General features: G+C 47.4%; 1 protein-coding gene across 1 annotated transcript; it reads left to right on the top strand.

Annotated features, from left to right (window-relative positions):
- Positions 1 to 1,886: 1,886 nt before the first annotated feature.
- LOC120064247 (ras-related protein M-Ras-like) lies at positions 1,887 to 22,341 on the top strand. The gene is made up of 6 exons (XM_039014682.1): positions 1,887 to 1,973; positions 9,093 to 9,310; positions 13,745 to 13,898; positions 17,558 to 17,657; positions 19,901 to 19,980; positions 20,539 to 22,341. The coding sequence occupies exons 2-6, from the start codon at positions 9,115 to 9,117 to the stop codon at positions 20,636 to 20,638; spliced, it is 630 nt and encodes a 209-aa protein (XP_038870610.1). The 5' UTR covers positions 1,887 to 1,973; positions 9,093 to 9,114; the 3' UTR covers positions 20,639 to 22,341.
- Positions 22,342 to 22,367: the final 26 nt, after the last annotated feature.

Raw genomic sequence — 22,367 nt, 5'->3', positions numbered from 1 at the left:
TCCAGGTGTAGCAGTGGTAAGCATTCACTCCATGGTGCTGAAAAGAAAGCTCTGCTGTTGGGACAGCTTTATGTAGGCCCTAACAGTTTGTGGGCACCGTTTGTCACCGTTATAGTGCAATTAATGTATTGTTTAGTGTTGTCTAGTGGCTTTGCTGGCATGTATCAAACATTTGTTTTTGTTTTTTGCCCAGCCAAGATGTACATACTAAAATTGCCACTGTAGCCCAATAGTAAGGAATAGCCTACAGTGGGGAACGCGAGGCAAATCTGTCAGTGAAAAAACAGCATGCAGACAAAACACCTCTTTAGCAATATTTCAAATATTTTTTTATTTAACCATTATTTAACTAGGCAAGTCAGTTAAGAACAAATTCTTATTTACAATGGCGGCTTACCCCGGCCAAACCATCCCCTAACACGGACGACACTGAGCCAAATGTGCGCCGCCCTATGGGACTCCCAATCCCGTCCGTTTGTGATACAGCCCCCCATCGATCCAGGGTCTGTAGTAACGCCTCTAGCACTGAGACGCAGTGCTTTAGACCACTGAGCCTCAATTGCAGGAAAACACGGGTTGGAAAGCAAATGGCTCCTGCTGAAAAGAGAAGACTATGCTAGGCTACCAACATATTTGATCAACTTTCAAATATTGTTTTAGAAAGAAAAAATATATATTTTGGGGCACGAGCCCATCAGCCATCACCAGCGAGTGAGCAGCGTGTCATTGGGTGAGTCAGGCTATTGATGAATTTAAGACAAGGTCGTTTTTATTGATCTCAGATTCTCATTTTCTCAGTGTTAAAGTAGCCTGCCATTTCGATCATTTATTTGTGCGGTATTAAAAAAGATTCTGCCAAAGTCATGTGTCGTGTAAAATTATGTAGAATTGCATGAAATGTGTTTATAAAAGGCCACATTTTTCTGGGATCCTAGGACACCATTTTTTCCCGCCATGTGTGCAACTTCTGTAAGTGCCTCTCCTCTACTGCTCTATGCCACTTTTTTGTCATGCGTTCCTGCTCACTTTTTGTTCCGGCACCTCGATTTACAAATGAAGCACTGCTTTACCACACCACAACTACTCCACACTCCACACTGATACATTTTTTTTGCCCTAGTTTGTATACCTCTATTTTTCCATGATCAATGTAATCTGAGTCTCACATCTGATTAACTTTCTCACTTTCATTTTGTTAACATGTGATGCATTATGGAATAATTCATAAATGTAGTGATCAGTGACCCATAGAAATAAAATGGATTAGGCTAGCGACTGAAATTGGTTAGAATTCATAAATGTAGTGATCAGTGACCCATAGAAATACAATGAATTAGGCTAGTGACTGTAATTAGCTAGAATTAATAAATGTAGTGATCAGTGACCCATACACATACAATGAATTAGTCTAGTGACTGTAATTGCCACTAATCAAGTTTCATGGTCAATAAAATTATTACAAAAGCTATATTGATGTTAAAATCGAAATGTGCTACTCAGAGACGCCACCTCAGAATTTAGACAGAAGTACCTCTTCAAGCCATTGCTTGAAACCAGTCTGAGGGAGACGCGACATAACGGAACAGTCCACTTTCTCAAAAAAGGTGCGTTCCTAAAAAGAATCATCAGATTTCTATATTTTGTAGAAAAATATGTTTCTGTGAAACATATTTAAACATTTTCAATTAGACCAAATTTGAATAGCAGTCATGCTATTAATGCAGAGAGTAAAATGATGATTCTTATTTGTAACCAAAAAAAGGGCCCACCCCTATGAGACCGTTCTATTTTTAGTATCAGCTGTTGCAATAAAGATTTGCTACATAGCGGATTGCGTCGCATCGCGGATATGACAGGCGCATTCTCGTCACAAGATAATGGCAATGTTCTGAGGTAACGCACAGAAAGAGGGATGTGGAATATTTGTACGTGAAGTGCTGTAGTCTACTTCCACGACAACGGGTTTCATATTGGTAAGTTATTTGCTGAAATTGTCGTCGTTGTCCAAGCAGCTACACATAGCTACTGTAGGTTGCTTATACATTCTTAGTAAGTCTTTTTCATGTCAAGTTTTTACTCTGCTTTTGCAAATATTTAAATTGTTGAGTTGGTTTCTGCAACGTAAACTGGAGTAACATTTTTTGTAACATTGTGGGGCCTCTGTTGGATTCGAGAAATGGACGCCAATATTCAATTTGCGGAAATTGCTTGATGCAGCAAACTTCTCTAAAAGATTTTGACATTCAAGAAGCAACAAAAAAACCTTTATCCATCCGCGGCAACTCGGTTCTTACACACACAGAACCCCGACTTCAAAACAACAGATATAGTGTTGTGACGTTTTATGTCAGTGGTGAAGTGAACAGTAGTAGAATCTACTTTTCATAAAAATATATAATAACTTGATAAAACATCACAAGACCAAACTTGATTGATACATTTATCTGCTTTGTTACAATGTTTATACCTCAGACTGTATTTCAACCAGGCATGTTATGAATAGATGCATTATAACCATTGCAGAATTTCTTCAGGCACCACATCATAGGATGAGGTCACCCACCATTGAGCAGCCTTCAATAGGGCTACACATATTCTTTTGACTATTAATAGCTCAGTGAAATCACCAGATAATACAGGAACAAGAGTAGCATGATGGTGGAGGCTTTTCACTTGTCAGTCGATCAGAGAAGTTAAAATGCCACTGAAGGTACTGCATGTTTAATTTAAACTTGATCAAAGCAGCTTGAACTCTTGTTTTGTTTTAGAGAAGCATGTTGGGCGTGTATATTGGGCAGTGTCAACCAAATGACTCTAACAAGGCGTTACTCTATGAAATGCGACATGGATCTATGCTCTACAGTACATTAGATGTACCTATAAAGTCCACTGACAGCCAGGTGAGGTTGATTCACTGAAGAGGTATCTCAACAGTAACATAACCTTCTCTTTACCAAGTCATCATGTACAGTCTTTTAGTGGCAAAATATGTAATGCATGAGTTCTGATCAGATTATAGAATGAGAGATGTTCAGAGCACATTGAGCACACAGCTGTCCAGTTCAGCGCACACATATGTCCATTATGTGATTGTGTATACTGTCATCACAGATGCTGAAGACCCAGAATCTCGTGACCTCATTTGTACCCAGAATCTAGTGACCTCCTTTATACCCAGAATCTAGTGACCTCATATATACCCAGAATCTAGTGACCTCATTTGTACCCAGAATCTAGTGACTTCATGTGTACAGTTAACAGGACTTTAGTTGGCACACTTGCTGGCCATTTACCATTGATGATGATTACATGCCCTTTACTGGGCATCTGAGTGTGCTGTCCTCCTGTCTATAGAGCATCATTGTCAGTACTCCCTTAGTCATTGGTCAGCAGTCAGCGCTCAGGTGAGGATCTTAGATGAGTGAGACAGATCAGAGATGGACCTGTTTAATTGATTGATGAGGTGGTACAGTATGTTTTGGGTATGCAGGTTGTTCCTCTAGCTAGCTGTTCCCTTGTGAGGGAGGAAGGTTGTTCCTCTAGCTAGCTGTTCCCTTGTGAGGGAGGAAGGTTGTTCCTCTAGCTAGCTGTTCCCTTGTGAGGGAGGCAGGTTGTTCTAGCTAGCTGTTCCCTTGTGAGGGAGGCAGATTGTTCCTCTAGCTAGCTGTTCCCTTGTGAGGGAGGCAGATTGTTCTAGCTAGCTGTTCCCTTGTGAGGGAGGCAGATTGTTCTAGCTAGCTGTTCCCTTGTGAGGGAGGCAGGTTGTTCTTCTAGCTAGCTGTTCCCTTGTGAGGGAGGCAGGTTGTTCTTCTAGCTAGCTGTTCCCTTGTGAGGGAGGCAGGTTGTTCTTCTAGCTAGCTGTTCCCTTGTGAGGGAGGCAGGTTGTTCTTCTAGCTAGCTGTTCCCTTGTGAGGGAGGCAGGTTGTTCTTCTAGCTAGCTGTTCCCTTGTGAGGGAGGCAGGTTGTTCTAGCTAGCTGTTCCCTTGTGAGGGAGGGAGGTTGTTCCTCTAGCTAGCTGTTCTCTTGTGAGGGATGCAGGTTGTTCTAGCTAGCTGTTTCCTTGTGAGGGAGGCAGGTTGTTCTTCTAGCTAGCTGTTCCCTTGTGAGGGAGGCAGGTTGTTCTTCTAGCTAGCTGTTCCCTTGTGAGGGAGGCAGGTTGTTCCTCTAGCTAGCTGTTCTCTTGTGAGGGATGCAGGTTGTTCTAGCTAGCTGTTTCCTTGTGAGGGAGGCAGGAATATCTTCCAGTACATCCTTCTCCAAGGGTCTGTCTGGGCCGCTTGAAGAAGGAAGTCTGTCTGGGAAGAAGGAAGTCTGTCTGGGCCTCTTGAAGAAGGAAGGTCTGTCTTGGCCGCTTGAGGCAGGAAGTCTGTCTGGGCCGCTTGAGGCAGGAGGTCTGTCTGGGCCGCTTGAGGCAGGAAGGTCTGGCTGGGCCGCTTGAGGCAGGAAGGTCTGGCTGGGCCGCTTGAGGCAGGAAGGTCTGTCTGGGCCGCTTGAGGCAGGAAGATCTGTCTGGGCCGCTTGAGGCAGGAAGGTCTGTCTGGGCCGCTTGAGGCAGGAAGGTCTGTCTGGGCCGCTTGAGGCAGGAAGGTCTGTCTGGGCCGCTTGAGGCAGGAAGGTCTGTCTGGGCCGCTTGAGGCAGAAAGGTCTGTCTGGGCTGCTTGAGGCAATAAGGTCTGTCTGGGCCGCTTGAGGCAGAAAGGTCTGTCTGGGCCGCTTGAGGCAATAAGGTCTGTCTGGGCCGCTTGAGGCAGGAAGGTCTGTCTGGGCTGCTTGATGAAGGAAACCTCTTTCCTTCCCTTTATTGTGTGGAGCAGGAAGGGGCTTTCACCAGTTGACAGCTGTTTCCTGCGACCCAGTGCCATGGTCTCTACCCACTGCTTGGGCTGAGTCTGGGCTGTTCTCTACCCACTGCCTGGGCTGAGTCTGGGCTGTTCTCTACCCACTGCCTGGGCTGAGTCTGGGCTGTTCTCTACCCACTGCCTGGGCTGAGCCTGGGCTGTTCTCTACCCACTGCCTGGGCTGAGTCTGGGCTGTTCTCTACCCACTGCCTGGGCTGAGTCTGGGCTGTTCTCTACCCACTGCCTGGGCTGAGCCTGGGCTGTTCTCTACCCACTGCCTGGGCTGAGTCTGGGCTGTTCTCTACCCACTGCCTGGGCTGAGTCTGGGCTGTTCTCTACCCACTGCCTGGGCTGAGTCTGGGCTGTTCTCTACCCACTGCCTGGGCTGAGCTTGGGCTGTCCTTTACCCACTGCCTGGGCTGAGCTTGGGCTGTCCTCTACCCACTGCCTGGGTTGTCCTCTACCCACTGCCTGGGCTGAGCCTGGGCTGTCCTCTACCCACTGCCTGGGCTGAGCTTGGGCTGTCCTTTACCCACTGCCTGGGCTGAGCTTGGGCTGTCCTCTACCCACTGCCTGGGTTGTTCTTTACCCACTGCCTGCGCTGAGCCTTGGCTGTCCTCTACCCACTGCCTGGGCTGTCCTCTACCCACTGCCTGGGCTGAGCCAGGGCTGTTCTCTACCCACTGCCTGGGCTGAGCCTGGGCTGTCCTCTACCCACTGCCTGGGCTGAGCCTGGGCTGTTCTCTACCCACTGCCTGGGCTGTTCTCTACACACTCGCTGTATGCACGGTGCAGAGAACCAGGACAGAATCACGGAATCCAGACATTAAAAGGGAATTCGACAATATTCAAAAATCTATTGAACTTATTAGAAAATGCATTTGTGAATTAAGACAGTAACAAAATGCATCAGTGATTCTTATTTTCCTGCAACTTTCTGAAACAGCACAAGAATGCCCCTGTCTGTGTGTGTGTGCGGTGCGCGCTTATGTCTACACTGTGTAGCCGTTAGCGATAATGCTAATGATAACCTTCTTCTGGTAGAGATGGAAAGGCTTTCCCACAAACCTTCTCAATTAAATGTTAACTACAACGTAGCCTATGCCTACCTGGCAGAATGATACAGTATCAAAATGATTTTCATCAGTCTAGTAGCTATTTGTTTTGCAAACTCTGCAATCACGTGAGCGCTATAGCAATGCTTAACAAAATACTGGTCTCTTCCTGGTGTGCACTTTCATTACAGTGTAACTACACACCAAAATCGACATTTCTTAATTTTTTTCTAGACCTAAAAAATTGCCTCCTGATGTGGTTTTAACATAGTTGTGTACTTGGAACATCCAATTCTGTTATTTTTCTATTAAAAAAAGTGTGATGTTGAGAGCGAAAACCTGGAAAAAACAAGAGAAAACAGAAACCTAGAAAAACAAAATGGAGAACTGACTTTGGGGAAAAACCAAACTGGAATCAGGCAAAAAATATGAATTATTTTAAAGGGTCAGATCTCTATCACGCATCCTGGGCTGTGACCTTGCCATGTGACCTACAGTTGAAGTCGGACGTTTACATACACTTAGGTTGGAATCATTAAAACTCGTTTTTCAACCACTCCACAAATTTCTTGTTAACAAACTTTTTTGGTAAGTCGTTTTGGCAAGTCTGTTAGGACATCTACTTTGTGCATGACACAAGTAATTTTTCCAACAATTGTTTACAGAGAGATTATTTCACTTAATTCACTGTATCACAATTCCAGTGGGTCAGAAGTTCACATACACTAAGTTGACTGTGCCTTTAAACAGCTTGGAAAATTCCATAAAATTATGTCATGGCTTTAGAAGCTTCTGATAGGCTAAATGACATAATTTGAGTCATTTTGTGTTTCAAGGCCTACCTTCCAACTCAGTGCCTCTTTGCTTGACATCATGGGAAAATCAAAAGAAATCAGCCAAGACCTCCACAAGTCTGGTTCATCCTTGGGAGCAATTTCCAAATGCCTGAAGGTACCACGTTCATCTGTACAAACAATAGTACGCAAGTATAAGCACCATGGGACCACGCAGCCTTCCTACCGCTCAGGAAGGAGACGCGTTTTGTCTACTAGAGATGAACGTACTTTGGTGTGAAAAGTGCAAATCAATCCCAGAACAACAGCAAAGGACCTTGTGAAGATGCTGGAGGAAACGGGTACAAAAGTATTTATATCCACAGTAAAACGAGTCCTATATCGACATAACCTGAAAGGCCGCTCAGCAAGGAAGAAGCCACTGCTCCAAAACTGCCATTAAAAATGCCAGACTACGGTTTGCAACTGCACATGGGGACAACGATCGTATTTTTTGGAGAAATGTCCTCTGGTCTGATGAAACAAAAATAGAACTGTTTGGCGATAATGACCATCGTTATGTTTGGAGGAAAAGGGGGAGGCTTGCGAGCTGAAGAACACCATCCCAACCGTGAAGCACAGGGTGGCAGCATCATGTTGTGGGGGTGCTTTGCTGCAGGAGGGACTGGTGCACTTCACAAAATAGATGGCATCATGAGGGAGGAAAATTAGACATTAGTCAGGAAGTTAAAGCTTTGTTGCAAATGGGTCTTCCAAATGGACAATGACACCAATCATACTTCCAAAGTTGTGGCTAAATGGCTTAAGGACAACAAAGTCAAGGTATTGGAGTGGCCATCGCAAAACCCTGACCTAAATCCTATAAAAATTTAGGGGCAGAACTGAAAAAGCATGTGCGAGCAAGGAGGCCTACAAACCTGACCAGCTCTGTCAGAAGGAATGGGCCAAAATTCACCCAACTTATTGTGGGAAGTTTATGGAAGGCTACCTGAAACGTTTGACCCAAATTAAACAATTTAAAGGCAATGCTACCAAATACTAATTGAGTGTATGTAAACTTCTGACCCACTGGGAACGTGATGAAACGTCATTCTCTCTACTATTGTTCTGACATTTCACATTCTTAAAATAAAGTGGTGATCCTAACTGACCTAAAACAGGGATTTTTTTACTGGGATTAAATGTTAGGAATTGTGAGAAACTGAGTTTTAAAAGTATTTGGCTAAGGTGTATGTAAACTTCCGACTTCAACTGTATCTATGCCATGTCCTTTACATACATCCTGTCCTCTACCCACATCCTGTCCTCTACCCACATTTTTTACCCACAGCCTGTCCTCAACCCACATTTTCTACCCACAGCCTGTCCTCTACCCACATTTTCTACCCACAGCCTGTCCTCTACCCACATCCTCTACCCACAGCCTGTCCTCTATCCACAGCCTGTCCATTACCCACAGCCTATCCTCTACCCACAGCCTGTCCTCTTCCCACAGCCTGTCCTCTACCCACTATCTTAGTGGCTTTACATGTCTTGTGAAAGCTGTTGCCTTTTTGCCATTACAGCATAAGGTTAATTAAATAATGCCCCCACACACAAGACAACAGAGCACTTACCTGCTGTAATGTCCATATTTATCAAGGACCAGGTCCTTACTAAGTCACGGTAGAAAAACAACAATTTAAAGAAAGTGTGGGAGGGAAAGCGACAGAAACATTAACAGAAATGGTCATTGAATCTGAATCACAATTATTTTTGTGGGAAGCTGGTGAAAATGCACCACACAGCTGCTATATAGTCTATTCTTTCAGAGAAAAGTCACGGGCAGTGAATTTCTTTCTGAAAGCCATAATTACAAAGCACAGTAGTCTATATGTCTGGACCGTATTTCCATTGCTCATAATGGTGCTGGGAGAGTGGTTGGTGCTGCATGCTATTCTGGCAGTCTCAGAAGAAGGAGAAAACAGAATAGTCTACATAGTGGGAAGGAGAGCCTCTCCATTACACTACTGGTTGGCTGGCTGTGCAAGGCACTTCCTCATACAGACAGCCAATCAGTGACCAGGGTGTTTTCTCCAGCTCAGTCAGTAGCCTAATCTCTATCTTAGGCTCTGCTGCTCCAGTTCTTTGGTTTATTACAGTATTATGACACATGTTGCTTGCACATCACACACATCGATTCCCTATCCTTTACTACAGCATTTTCTGCAAGCCCCTCTAGCTGAGATAGACGGAGGTGTCGATAGCTAGCTGATGCTCTTTCTCTCTGAGGGGGCTGGTGTTTGATGCATGGTTCTCCGTGAAGTCTGGTCTCCCTGGCAATGAATTAGCAGCAGCAGTCTAACACTCTATCTTGTGCTCCTTTCTTCCTCCATCTCTCTCCCTCCCCTCCTGCCGTGTTCCAGGTGTAGCCAGCTGCCTGTCACCATGGCAACCAGCAGCGCGGTCCCTAGCGACAACCTCCCCACTTACAAGCTGGTGGTGGTGGGGGACGGAGGGGTGGGGAAGAGCGCTCTCACCATCCAGTTCTTTCAGAAGATCTTTGTGTCTGACTACGACCCCACCATCGAGGACTCCTACCTGAAACACACAGAGATAGACGGACAGTGGGCCATCCTGGACGGTAGGGAGACATCTTCTCCTCTGTCTCTCAGGGTTAGGGGGGGGGGTCGTCTCCTTTGTTAATTGTGTTTAACATGTTAATTCAACATATTGTAGCACAGTGCTCCCATATAGATTCACAGTCTTAGATCCTGGGATTTACACCCATAACGTGCATTTGTTTTTTGGCTAGATCTTTCGCAATTGAGCAAGAAGATGAATTTCCCAAAAAACATATTGTAAAACCTGTAACATTGGTTCCTCTATGTGTGTTACTGCACAGTGCCCATGTGTGTTATTGCACAGTGCCTATGTGTGTTACTGCACTGTGCCTATGTGTGTTATTGCACTGTGCCCATGTGTGTTACTGCACTGTGCCTATGTGTGTTACTGCACAGTGCCTATGTGTGTTATTGCACTGTGCCCATGTGTGTTACTGCACAGTGCCCATGTGTGTTACTGCACAGTGCCCATGTGTGTTACTGCACTGTGCCCATGTGTGTTACTGCACAGTGCCCATGTGTGTTACTGCACAGTGCCTATGTGTGTTATTGCACAGTGCCTATGTGTGTTACTGCACAGTGCCTATGTGTGTTACTGCACAGTGCCCATGTGTGTTACTGCACAGTGCCTATGTGTGTTACTGCACTGTGCCCATGTGTGTTACTGCACAGTGCCCATGTGTGTTACTGCACAGTGCCTATGTGTGTTATTGCACAGTGCCTATGTGTGTTACTGCACTGTGCCTATGTGTGTTACTGCACAGTGCCTATGTGTGTTATTGCACAGTGCCTATGTGTGTTACTGCACAGTGCCTATGTGTGTTACTGCACAGTGCCTATGTGTGTTATTGCACAGTGCCCATGTGTGTTATTGCACAGTGCCTATGTGTGTTACTGCACAGTGCCTATGTGTGTTACTGCACAGTGCCCATGTGTGTTATTGCACAGTGCCTATGTGTGTTACTGCACTGTGCCCATGTGTGTTACTGCACTGTGCCCATGTGTGTTATTGCACAGTGCCCATGTGTGTTATTGCACAGTGCCTATGTGTGTTACTGCACAGTGCCTATGTGTGTTACTGCACAGTGCCTATGTGTGTTACTGCACAGTGCCTATGTGTGTTATTGCACAGTGCCTATGTGTGTTATTGCACAGTGCCTATGTGTGTTACTGCACAGTGCCTATGTGTGTTATTGCACAGTGCCTATGTGTGTTACTGCACAGTGCCTATGTGTGTTACTGCACAGTGCCTATGTGTGTTATTGCACAGTGCCCATGTGTGTTATTGCACAGTGCCTATGTGTGTTATTGCACAGTGCCTATGTGTGTTACTGCACAGTGCCTATGTGTGTTATTGCACAGTGCCTATGTGTGTTATTGCACAGTGCCTATGTGTGTTACTGCACAGTGCCTATGTGTGTTACTGCACAGTGCCTATGTGTGTTATTGCACAGTGCCTATGTGTGTTACTGCACAGTGCCCATGTGTGTTACTGCACAGTGCCCATGTGTGTTACTGCACTGTGCCTATGTGTGTTACTGCACAGTGCCTATGTGTGTTACTGCACAGTGCCTATGTGTGTTACTGCACAGTGCCTATGTGTGTTACTGCACAGTGCCCATGTGTGTTACTGCACAGTGCCTATGTGTGTTACTGCACAGTGCCTATGTGTGTTACTGCACAGTGCCTATGTGTGTTACTGCACAGTGCCTATGTGTGTTACTGCACAGTGCCTATGTGTGTTACTGCACAGTGCCTATGTGTGTTATTGCACAGTGCCCATGTGTGTTATTGCACAGTGCCCATGTGTGTTATTGCACAGTGCCCATGTGTGTTATTGCACAGTGCCTATGTGTGTTACTGCACAGTGCCCATGTGTGTTATTGCACAGTGCCCATGTGTGTTATTGCACAGTGCCTATGTGTGTTACTGCACAGTGCCCATGTGTGTTACTGCACAGTGCCCATGTGTGTTACTGCACAGTGCCTATGTGTGTTATTGCACAGTGCCTATGTGTGTTACTGCACTGTGCCCATGTGTGTTATTGCACAGTGCCCATGTGTGTTATTGCACAGTGCCCATGTGTGTTATTGCACAGTGCCTATGTGTGTTACTGCACTGTGCCCATGTGTGTTATTGCACAGTGCCTATGTGTGTTACTGCACAGTGCCCATGTGTGTTACTGCACAGTGCCTATGTGTGTTACTGCACTGTGCCCATGTGTGTTATTGCACAGTGCCCATGTGTGTTACTGCACAGTGCCTATGTGTGTTATTGCACAGTGCCTATGTGTGTTACTGCACTGTGCCCATGTGTGTTATTGCACAGTGCCCATGTGTGTTATTGCACAGTGCCTATGTGTGTTACTGCACTGTGCCCATGTGTGTTATTGCACAGTGCCTATGTGTGTTACTGCACAGTGCCCATGTGTGTTACTGCACAGTGCCTATGTGTGTTACTGCACAGTGCCCATGTGTGTTACTGCACAGTGCCCATGTGTGTTACTGCACAGTGCCCATGTGTGTTACTGCACAGTGCCTATGTGTGTTACTGCACAGTGCCTATGTGTGTTATTGCACAGTGCCCATGTGTGTTACTGCACAGTGCCTATGTGTGTTACTGCACAGTGCCTATGTGTGTTACTGCACAGTGCCCATGTGTGTTACTGCACAGTGCCCATGTGTGTTACTGCACAGTGCCCATGTGTGTTACTGCACAGTGCCCATGTGTGTTACTGCACAGTGCCTATGTGTGTTACTGCACTGTGCCCATGTGTGTTACTGCACAGTGCCTATGTGTGTTATTGCACAGTGCCCATGTGTGTTATTGCACAGTGCCTATGTGTGTTACTGCACAGTGCCCATGTGTGTTACTGCACAGTGCCCATGTGTGTTATTGCACAGTGCCCATGTGTGTTACTGCACAGTGCCTATGTGTGTTACTGCACAGTGCCTATGTGTGTTACTGCACTGTGCCCATGTGTGTTATTGCACAGTGCCCATGTGTGTTACTGCACAGTGCCCATGTGTGTTACTGCACAGTGCCCATGTGTGTTACTGCACAGTGCCCATGTGTGTTACTGCACAGTGCCCATGTGTGTTACTGCACAGTGCCTATGTGTGTTACTGCACAGTGCCCATGTGTGTTACTGCACAGTGCCCATGTGTGTTATTGCACAGTGCCTATGTGTGTTATTGCACAGTGCCTATGTGTGTTACTGCACAGTGCCCATGTGTGTTACTGCACAGTGCCTATGTGTGTTACTGCACAGTGCCCATGTGTGTTACTGCACAGTGCCTATGTGTGTTACTGCACAGTGCCCATGTGTGTTATTGCACAGTGCCTATGTGTGTTACTGCACAGTGCCTATGTGTGTTACTGCACAGTGCCTATGTGTGTTACTGCACTGTGCCCATGTGTGTTACTGCACAGTGCCTATGTGTGTTACTGCACAGTGCCTATGTGTGTTACTGCACAGTGCCTATGTGTGTTATTGCACAGTGCCCATGTGTGTTACTGCACAGTGCCCATGTGTGTTACTGCACAGTGCCCATGTGTGTTATTGCACTGTGCCCATGTGTGTTACTGCACAGTGCCCATGTGTGTTATTGCACAGTGCCCATGTGTGTTACTGCACAGTGCCTATGTGTGTTACTGCACAGTGCCCATGTGTGTTACTGCACAGTGCCCATGTGTGTTACTGCACTGTGCCCATGTGTGTTACTGCACAGTGCCCATGTGTGTTACTGCACAGTGCCCATGTGTGTTACTGCACAGTGCCCATGTGTGTTATTGCACAGTGCCCATGTGTGTTATTGCACAGTGCCTATGTGTGTTACTGCACAGTGCCCATGTGTGTTATTGCACAGTGCCCATGTGTGTTACTGCACAGTGCCTATGTGTGTTATTGCACAGTGCCTATGTGTGTTATTGCACAGTGCCTATGTGTGTTACTGCACTGTGCCCATGTGTGTTACTGCACAGTGCCTATGTGTGTTACTGCACAGTGCCCATGTGTGTTACTGCACTGTGCCCATGTGTGTTACTGCACAGTGCCCATGTGTGTTACTGCACAGTGCCTATGTGTGTTACTGCACAGTGCCCATGTGTGTTACTGCACAGTGCCCATGTGTGTTATTGCACAGTGCCCATGTGTGTTACTGCACAGTGCCCATGTGTGTTACTGCACTGTGCCCATGTGTGTTACTGCACTGTGCCCATGTGTGTTACTGCACAGTGCCCATGTGTGTTACTGCACAGTGCCTATGTGTGTTACTGCACAGTGCCTATGTGTGTTACTGCACAGTGCCTACATTATGTGTGTTATTACACAGTGCCTGTGTGTTATTACACAGTTTGTGTGTGTAATTGTACAGTTCTGAAACACTGGTACCTGTATGTGTGTAATTGCACAGTGCTGAAACACTGGTACCTGTATGTGTGTAATTTCACAGTGCTGGACACGGCAGGCCAAGAGGAGTTCAGTGCTATGAGGGAGCAGTACATGAGGACGGGGGACGGCTTCCTCATCGTGTTCTCTGTGACAGACAAGGCCAGCTTTGAACACGTGGACCGCTTCCACCAGCTCATCCTCAGGGTGAAGGACAGGTGAGACACAGCTGTCACTCACTGGTAAAGTGTTCATCTATACAGCAGATAGTCATTCTGTTCTCTTTTGTATCTCTTGTTGTAACGGTAGTCCTCCTCCTCTTCAACCGAAGAGGAGGAGTAGTGATTGAACCAAGGCGCAGCGTTTTGGAATGACATGATTTAATAGGACAACGAAAACACGAACTTGACTATAAACTAACAAAACAACAAAACGGAGTAGACAAACCTGGACATGTGAACTTACATAAAACGCAGAACTCACGAACAGGAAAATGACTACACAAAAGACCGAACTCACAAACAAACCGAACAGTCCCGTATGGTGCGACAAACACTGACACAGGAGACAACCACCCACAACTAACACTGTGAAACAACCTACCTAAATATGACTCTCAATTAAAGGAACGCCAAACATCTGCCTCTAATTAAGAGCCATACCAGGCAGCCCTAAACCAACATAGAAACAGACAACATAGAATGCCCACCCAAACTCACGTCCTGACCAACTAACACATACAACAAACTAACAGAAATAGGTCAGGAACGTGACATAACCCCCCCCATAAGGTGCGAACTCCGGGCGCACCAGCACAAAGTCTAGGGGAGGGTCTGGGTGGGCATCTGACCACGGTGGTGGCTCAGGCTCTGGGCGAGTTCCCCACCCCACCATAGTCAATCCCAGCTTACATCTCCCCCTACAAATGACCACCCTCATATTACACCCACTTAATCCTTTGGGTAACATCGACACAAGGGGCAGCCCCGGGATAGAGGGATAGCTCAGGACAGAGGGATAGCTCAGGACAGAGGGATAGCTCAGGATAGAGAGGTAGCTCAGGATAGAGAGGTAGCTCAGGATAGAGGGGCAACTCCGGACTGAAAGGCAGCTCCGGACAGAGAGACAGCTCTGGACTGAGGGGCAGTTCTGGATAAATAGCCGCTCTGGGCTGAGGGACAGCTCATGACTGGCTGACGGCTCTGGACGCTCATGGCTGGCTGACGGCTCTGGACGCTCATGGCTGGCTGACGGCTCTGGACGCTCATGGCTGGCTGACGGCTCTGGACGCTCATGGCTGGCTGACGGCTCTGGACGCTCATGGCTGGCTGACGGCTCTGGACGCTCATGGCTGGCTGACGGCTCTGGACGCTCATGGCTGGCTGACGGCTCTGGCAGATCCTGTCTGGTTGGCGGCTCTGGCAGATCCTGTCTGGTTGGCGGCTCTGGCAGATCCTGTCTGGTTGGCGGCCCTGGCAGATCCTGTCTGGTTGGCGGCTCTGGCAGATCCTGTCTGGTTGGCGGCTCTGGCAGATCCTGACTGACGAATGGCTCTAGCGGCTCCTGACTGACTAACGGCTCTGACGGCTCGGGACAGACGGGCGGCTCTAATGGCTCGGGACAGACGGATGGCTCAGACGGCGCTGGGGAGACGGATGGCTCAGATGGCGCTGGGGAGACGGATGGCTCAGATGGCGCTGCGGAGACGGATGGCTCAGATGGCGCTGCGGAGACGGATGGCTCAGATGGCGCTGCGGAGACGGATGGCTCAGACTGATCCTGTCTGGCGGAAGGCTTTGGCTGCTCCTGTCTGGCGGAAGGCTCTGTAGGCTCATGGCAGACGGGCAGTTCATGCGGTGCTTGGCAGACGGACAGTTCAGGCGCCGTTGGGCAGACGGCAGACTCTGGCCGGCTGAGACGCACTGTAGGCCTGGTGCGTGGTGCCGGAACTGGAGGCACCGGACTGGAGACACGCACTTCAAGCCTAGTGCGGGGAGCAGGGACAGGGCACACTGGACTCTCAAAGCGTACTATATGCCTGGTGCGTGGTACCGGCACTGGTGGCACCGGGCTGAGTGCACGCACATCAGGACGAGTACGGGGAGAAGGAACAGTGTGTACAGGGCTCTGGAGACGCACAGGTGGCTTAGTGCGTGGTGCCGGAACTGGAGGCACCGGACTGGAGGCACGCACCATAGAGAGAGTGCGTGGAGGAGGAACAGGGCTCTGGAAACGCACTGGAAGCCTGGTGCGTGGTGTAGGCACTGGTGGTACTGGGCTGGGGCGGGGAGGTAGCGCCGGAAATACCGGACCGTGCAGGCGTATTGGCTCCCTTGAGCACTGAGCCTACCCAACCTTACCTGGCTGAATGCTCCCCGTCGCCCGACCAGTGCGGGGAGGTGGAATAACCCGCACCGGGCTATGTAGGCGAACCGGGGACACCATGCGTAAGGCTGGTGCCATGTAAGCCGGCCCAAGGAGACGTACTGGTGGCCAGATATGTAGAGCCGGCTTCATGGCGCTTGGCTCAATGCTCCATCTAGCCCTACCAGTGCGGGGAGGTGGAATAACCCGCACTGGGCTATGCACACGTACAGGAGACACTGTGCGCTCTACTGCGTAACACGGTGTCTGCCCGTACTCCCGCTCTCCACGGTTAGCCTGGTAAGTGGGCGCAGGTCTCCTACCTGCCCTTGGCCCACTACCTCTTAGCCCCCCCCCAAGAAATTTTTGGGTAGTACTCACGGGCTTTTCGGGCTTCCGTGCAAGACGCGTCCCCTCATAACGCCGGTTCCCTTCTCCGATTGCCTCTGCTCTCCTCAGTGCCTCCAGCTGTTCCCATGGGAGGCGATCCCTTCCAGCCAGGATCTCCTCCCATGTGTAGCAACCTTTACCGTCCAAAACATCGTCCCAAGTCCATTCCTCCTTCTTGCGCTGTCCCTTCCTCTGATTACACCGCTGCTTGATTCTGGATTGGTGGGTGGTTCTGTAACGGTAGTCCTCCTCCTCTTCAACCGAAGAGGAGGAGTAGTGATTGAACCAAGGCGCAGCGTTTTGGAATGACATGATTTAATAGGACAACGAAAACACGAACTTGACTATAAACTAACAAAACAACAAAACGGAGTAGACAAACCTGGACATGTGAACTTACATAAAACGCAGAACTCACGAACAGGAAAATGACTACACAAAAGACCGAACTCACAAACAAACCGAACAGTCCCGTATGGTGCGACAAACACTGACACAGGAGACAACCACCCACAACTAACACTGTGAAACAACCTACCTAAATATGACTCTCAATTAAAGGAACGCCAAACATCTGCCTCTAATTAAGAGCCATACCAGGCAGCCCTAAACCAACATAGAAACAGACAACATAGAATGCCCACCCAAACTCACGTCCTGACCAACTAACACATACAACAAACTAACAGAAATAGGTCAGGAACGTGACACTTGTTCACGAAAAATGACAACAAACAACTCCTTCCTCAGCCAATGTCTCTATCACACTGGGCGCAGACGTCAGTTCAATTTCTAGTTTTTATTTAGATTTGGTTGAGTTGTTAACTAACTTGAATTCAACGTGAAATCAACAAAAAAATTCATCATGTCATTGGATTTAGGTAAAAAAATGATACTAATAAAAAACAGATTTGTTGGTAATCCAATCAGTTTCCCACATTGATGCAACATCATCACATAGATTTTGGGGGTTTGAAGTGATGTGGAAACAGCGTTGACTCAACCAATTGTTGCTCAGTGGGATTCCAGTCAGATCGTCAGCTGTGTAGTGGTGTTACAATACACGTTGTATTAAATGAGATGTATCTGTTCCTCAGTCCTTCTTTTTCATTCTCTCCTTCAGGGAGGCCTTCCCCATGGTGCTGGTAGCCAATAAGGTGGACTTGGTTCACCTCCGCAAAATCACCAGCGACCAGGGGCAGGAAATGGCTGCCAAACACAACGTGAGTACAGCTTCGACAAGAAGTGGGCAGCATTATGGGACAGCTTGACGTCTAAATCCTTTGTATTCAATGTCTTGTTTGATGTAGTACAGTGTCCAAATTGATTCATGTACTTTTGATAGGGACTCCTGGATAGTTTTTTCCTGACCAGGAAAACCGTATTTACTGTATTACATAGTTCGGGCCAAGAATCTTTCATGGTTAGGTCAAATGGTCAGAAAAACCTCATAATCGACTTTGTAGAAATTCCTTTCTCCACTGGTATTGTTAGTGACTGGGGTTGTTCTATGAGCTGTGTGTTGCTATCCCTGGGAGAGGTTGTTGGTTGCAGGGCAGGCTGGGAGAGAGGTTGTTGGTTGCAGGGCAGGCTGGGAGAGAGGTTGTTGGTTGCAGGGCAGGCTGGGAGAGAGGTTGTTGGTTGCAGGGCAGGCTGGGAGAGAGGTGTTGGTTGCAGGGCAGGCTGGGAGAGAGATTGTTGGTTGCAGGGCTGGCTGGGAGAGAGGTTGTTGGTTGCAGGGCAGGCTGGGAGAGAGGTGTTGGTTGCAGGGCTGGCTGGGAGAGAGATTGTTGGTTGCAGGGCAGGCTGGGAGAGAGGTTGTTGGTTGCAGGGCAGGCTGGGAGAGAGGTTGTTGGTTGCAGGGCAGGCTGGGAGAGAGGTTGTTGGTTGCAGGGCAGGCTGGGAGAGAGGTGTTGGTTGCAGGGCAGGCTGGGAGAGAGGTTGTTGGTTACAGGGCTGGCTGGGAGAGAGGTTGTTGGTTGCAGGGCAGGCTGGGAGAGAGGTGTTGGTTGCAGGGCAGGCTGGGAGAGAGGTTGTTGGTTGCAGGGCAGGCTGGGAGAGAGATTGTTGGTTGCAGGGCAGGCTGGGAGAGAGGTTGTTGGTTGCAGGGCTGGCTGGGAGAGAGGTTGTTGGTTGCAGGGCTGGCTGGGAGAGAGATTGTTGGTTGCAGGGCAGGCTGGGAGAGAGGTTGTTGGTTGCAGGGCAGGCTGGGAGAGAGATTGTTGGTTGCAGGGCAGGCTGGGAGAGAGGTTGTTGGTTGCAGGGCAGGCTGGGAGAGAGATTGTTGGTTGCAGGGCTGGCTGGGAGAGAGGTTGTTGGTTGCAGGGCTGGCTGGGAGAGAGATTGTTGGTTGCAGGGCTGGCTGGGAGAGAGGTTGTTGGTTGCAGGGCAGGCTGGGAGAGAGGTTGTTGGTTGCAGGGCTGGCTGGGAGAGAGGTTGTTGGTTGCAGGGCAGGCTGGGAGAGAGGTTGTTGGTTGCAGGGCAGGCTGGGAGAGAGGTTGTTGGTTGCAGGGCAGGCTGGGAGAGAGGTTGTTGGTTGCAGGGCAGGCTGGGAGAGAGATTGTTGGTTGCAGGGCAGGCTGGGAGAGAGGTTGTTGGTTGCAGGGCAGGCTGGGAGAGAGGTTGTTGGTTGCAGGGCTGGCTGGGAGAGAGGTTGTTGGTTGCACCACAAGTGTGAGAATGTGCATAAAAGTATTTATTGGCAAATATATGCTTAGTACATTTTGTTTTTAATTGCAAAATTCACATTCCTTATGATGAGGGTCTGGTTCGGAAAGACGTAATTACTATTTGTTGTCTATACCTTGTGGCACTAGCTAAATCAAATCAAATTTTATTTGTCAAATGTGCCAAATACAACAGGTGTAGTAGACCTTACCATGAAATGCTTACTTACAAGCCCTTAGCCAACAATGCAGTTTTAAGAAAAATATGAGTTAAGAAAATATTTACTAAATAAACTAAAGTAAAAAAGTGTAGAATTAGCAATAACAATAACGAGGCTATATACAGGGAGTACCAGTAGCGACGAGTCAATGTGCGGGGGTACAGGTTAGTCAAGGTAATTGAGGTAATATGTAGGTAGGGGTAAAGTGACTATGCATAGATAATAACAGCGAGTAGCAGCAGCATAAAAAAAAGGGGGGGTCAATGCAAATAGTCCGGGTAACCATTTGATTAGCTGTTCAGCAGTTTTATGGCTTGGGGGTAGAAGCTGTTAAGAAGCCTTTTGGAACGGGACTTGGCGCTCCGGTACCGCTTGCTGTACTGTGCCGTACACACTACACTCTGTAGCGCCTTGCGGTTGGAGGACGAGCAGTTTCCATACCAGGCGGTGATGCAACCAGTCAGGATGCTTTCGATGGTGCAGCTGTAGAACTTTTTAAAACGGAGACAATTTGATGTTTGCTTGTGTACTATGTCGTCTTTCCTGGCAATGTTGGATCAATGTGATTTTTCTTTACAGATTACATACATTGAGACAAGTGCCAAGGATCCTCCCATGAATGTGGACAAGGCGTTCCATGGACTAGTCAGGGTTATAAGGTAGGCCAAACTTTCAGATGGATACTCACTGACTTGCAGGTTATGTTTAAGAATTATGAATTAAGAATCTATAGGCATGAACATATTGGATTAAATTGATGCTTGAATAAGAGAACCACCATTTTGGTTTCTCTTTGCAAACGTACATAACTATATGTTTGACATGAATGCCAGAAAATGTCTGTTAAAAGGATGGGGGAAAAACTGTAGCTATTTCCTGAATGAACAGATGTGTAATTTCAGAGGACTCCAGTATGTGTTGATGTTTGGCGTGGTCATATCCAGCTGGAGGGCCCACTCAACTGTTTGTCAAGCATTTAGTAACACAGTAACACAGAGGCCATCTAGTCTAGCTGCTTAGATAGCTTGGCCATCTGATTTTAACCCTCATTCTCTCTCATCTCCATCTCTTTTTTCTCTTGTTTTCTACTCCCTTTACATACCCTCCTTTCTTACTCATTTTCTTATCTTTTCTACCCCTCTTTCTCTCCCCCTCCCTCTCTCTCTCTCTCTCTTCTTTCTATTTCTCCCTTCCTCCATCCCCCTATCCCTTTGCAGGCAGCAGATCCCAGAGAGGAGCCTGAAGAAGAAGAATAAGATGAAGTGGCGAGGAGAACGCTCTACGGGTTCTCACAAAGTCCACTGTGTCATCTTGTGATGGTGTCACCCTTCTCGCCGCTGCGTAGCATTGTTGTTAGAGAGAACTGCAGACTTGCAGGGAGCAACAACTGGAGGAGGAAGGGGGGACTTGGAGAGAGAAGGAACTGACTGTTGACTGTTACAGTGTCATGGAAAACCCCTCTCAGTTGAGGGGGTCAACTCCAAGACATCCCCAAGTGGGGGTCTTATAGCAGGTAGCCTAGTGGTTAAGAGCGTTGGGCCAGAAAACTGAAACGTCGCTGGTTCGAATCCCAGAGCCGGCAAGGTGGAAAAGTCTGCCATTCTGCCCTTGAGCAAGGCAGTTAACCCCCAACAACAACTGCTCCCCGGGCGCTGATGACGTGGACGTCAACTAAGGCAGCCCCCCACACCTCTCTGATTCAGAGGGGTTGGGTTAAATGCGGAAGACACATTTCGGTTGAATGCATTCAGTACAAATTAATAGATTTACACTTCCCTTTCCCTTCCCCTGATTGGTCAGAAAAAAGCACTCCAGTTAGAGCTCCTTATGGACTGAATTACAGACAGTGATGTGATGGTGCTCTCTGTGGAGGTGGACATCAAGCTATTCTCCAGGTTGGGGAGATGTGAAGTTAGATGTTGTTGGGGACCCATGATCTGACTGTCAGTCAGGTCGGGGACTTGGGACACATTATTTGAGTGTAACATTGTGGTTGTGCGTTCTCCATGGTGTTGAAGATTGAATTCTGAAACGATAAGGGTATATGATTATGAAGTATATTCTATTTGCACTAGCCACTGGTGTGAAAGGATGTGGCTTTGTTTCCTGGGGTCCTGAAGAAAAGTGGGAGGATGTGGCTGTTAGTACTGGTCTGGGATCAGTCGATGGGGAATCTGGCTTGTAGGTTGAGGGGACCAGTCACTCCAAGCAACAAGACGTTCGATTTCTCTTGTCTAATAAGGAGTATTTCATAACATATGAAATGGCTTGTACTGTTAAAGCACTAAACAAAACAAAAACAATTTTTTGGTCTATTCATCTGGTTAGAAATGGGTTCTTAAAAGAACACAGTACCATTGCATTTTTAACAGAGTTTGAGTTTCATATCCGCATCTGTTGAAAAATGGCTAAATATGAAAGGGAAGGCATAATGGAATGTGAAAAACTGATCTTATCATATGTCAATCCCATGTAGCCGAATCTATCTGTCTCATGTCTGTTGCACTGAACAGTTTCTATACTCAGCCCTGGGTCGTGTTCCGTAGCAAAAGAGTTTGCAATGGAAAACAAAAATGGACGTTTGTTATTGGACAAGTCCAAGTAATGCCATGTTTCAGTCCATTTTCATTCGTTTGGTGCTTAATAAACATGGCCCTGGAGTGACCCTGCTGTATTTCACCAAGAGGTGCAGTACAGTGGAAGTCCCAGGGTATGAAGTAGCAGACATGTTGTCTTTGGCAGTATTTTACATAAAAGAGAAGAAAAAAGCTTGTGTCTGAAGAAATCAATGATATCATATCAAGTATGTTTGAAACCTTTGTATTATTGATATGAATTTCTTTAGTAGTGTTTTTTAATAATTAATAATTTATTACTGTACCTGTTACCTCAACATGATTTGTTATAACTGGCTGTGTCTGACTGATGAACTAGGAGAAGACGAGGCATAACAAAAATGGCCACCGCCTTTCTATCTATCGTCACTTCAGGGTTTCATTAATGAATAAAGAAATACAATATTGTGAGTTAAATGATACTATCTCTG

The sequence above is a fragment of the Salvelinus namaycush genome, chromosome 19 (genome assembly GCF_016432855.1).
Source record: "Salvelinus namaycush isolate Seneca chromosome 19, SaNama_1.0, whole genome shotgun sequence".
NCBI classification, from domain to species: domain Eukaryota; kingdom Metazoa; phylum Chordata; class Actinopteri; order Salmoniformes; family Salmonidae; genus Salvelinus; species Salvelinus namaycush.
The sequence above is the reverse complement of the archived record's forward strand: the minus strand, read 5'-3'. Positions and strand labels throughout refer to the sequence as shown.

Excerpts from the sequence above, each read along its gene's own strand:
- LOC120064247 (XM_039014682.1), top strand. The coding sequence starts at position 9,115 with ATGGCAACCAGCAGCGCGGTCCCTAGCGACAACCTCCCCACTTACAAG. Across the intron at positions 13,899-17,557 it reads ATCCTCAGGGTGAAGGACAG|GGAGGCCTTCCCCATGGTGC; the intron begins GTGAGACACAGC and ends TCTCTCCTTCAG. Across the intron at positions 19,981-20,538 it reads GGACTAGTCAGGGTTATAAG|GCAGCAGATCCCAGAGAGGA; the intron begins GTAGGCCAAACT and ends ATCCCTTTGCAG.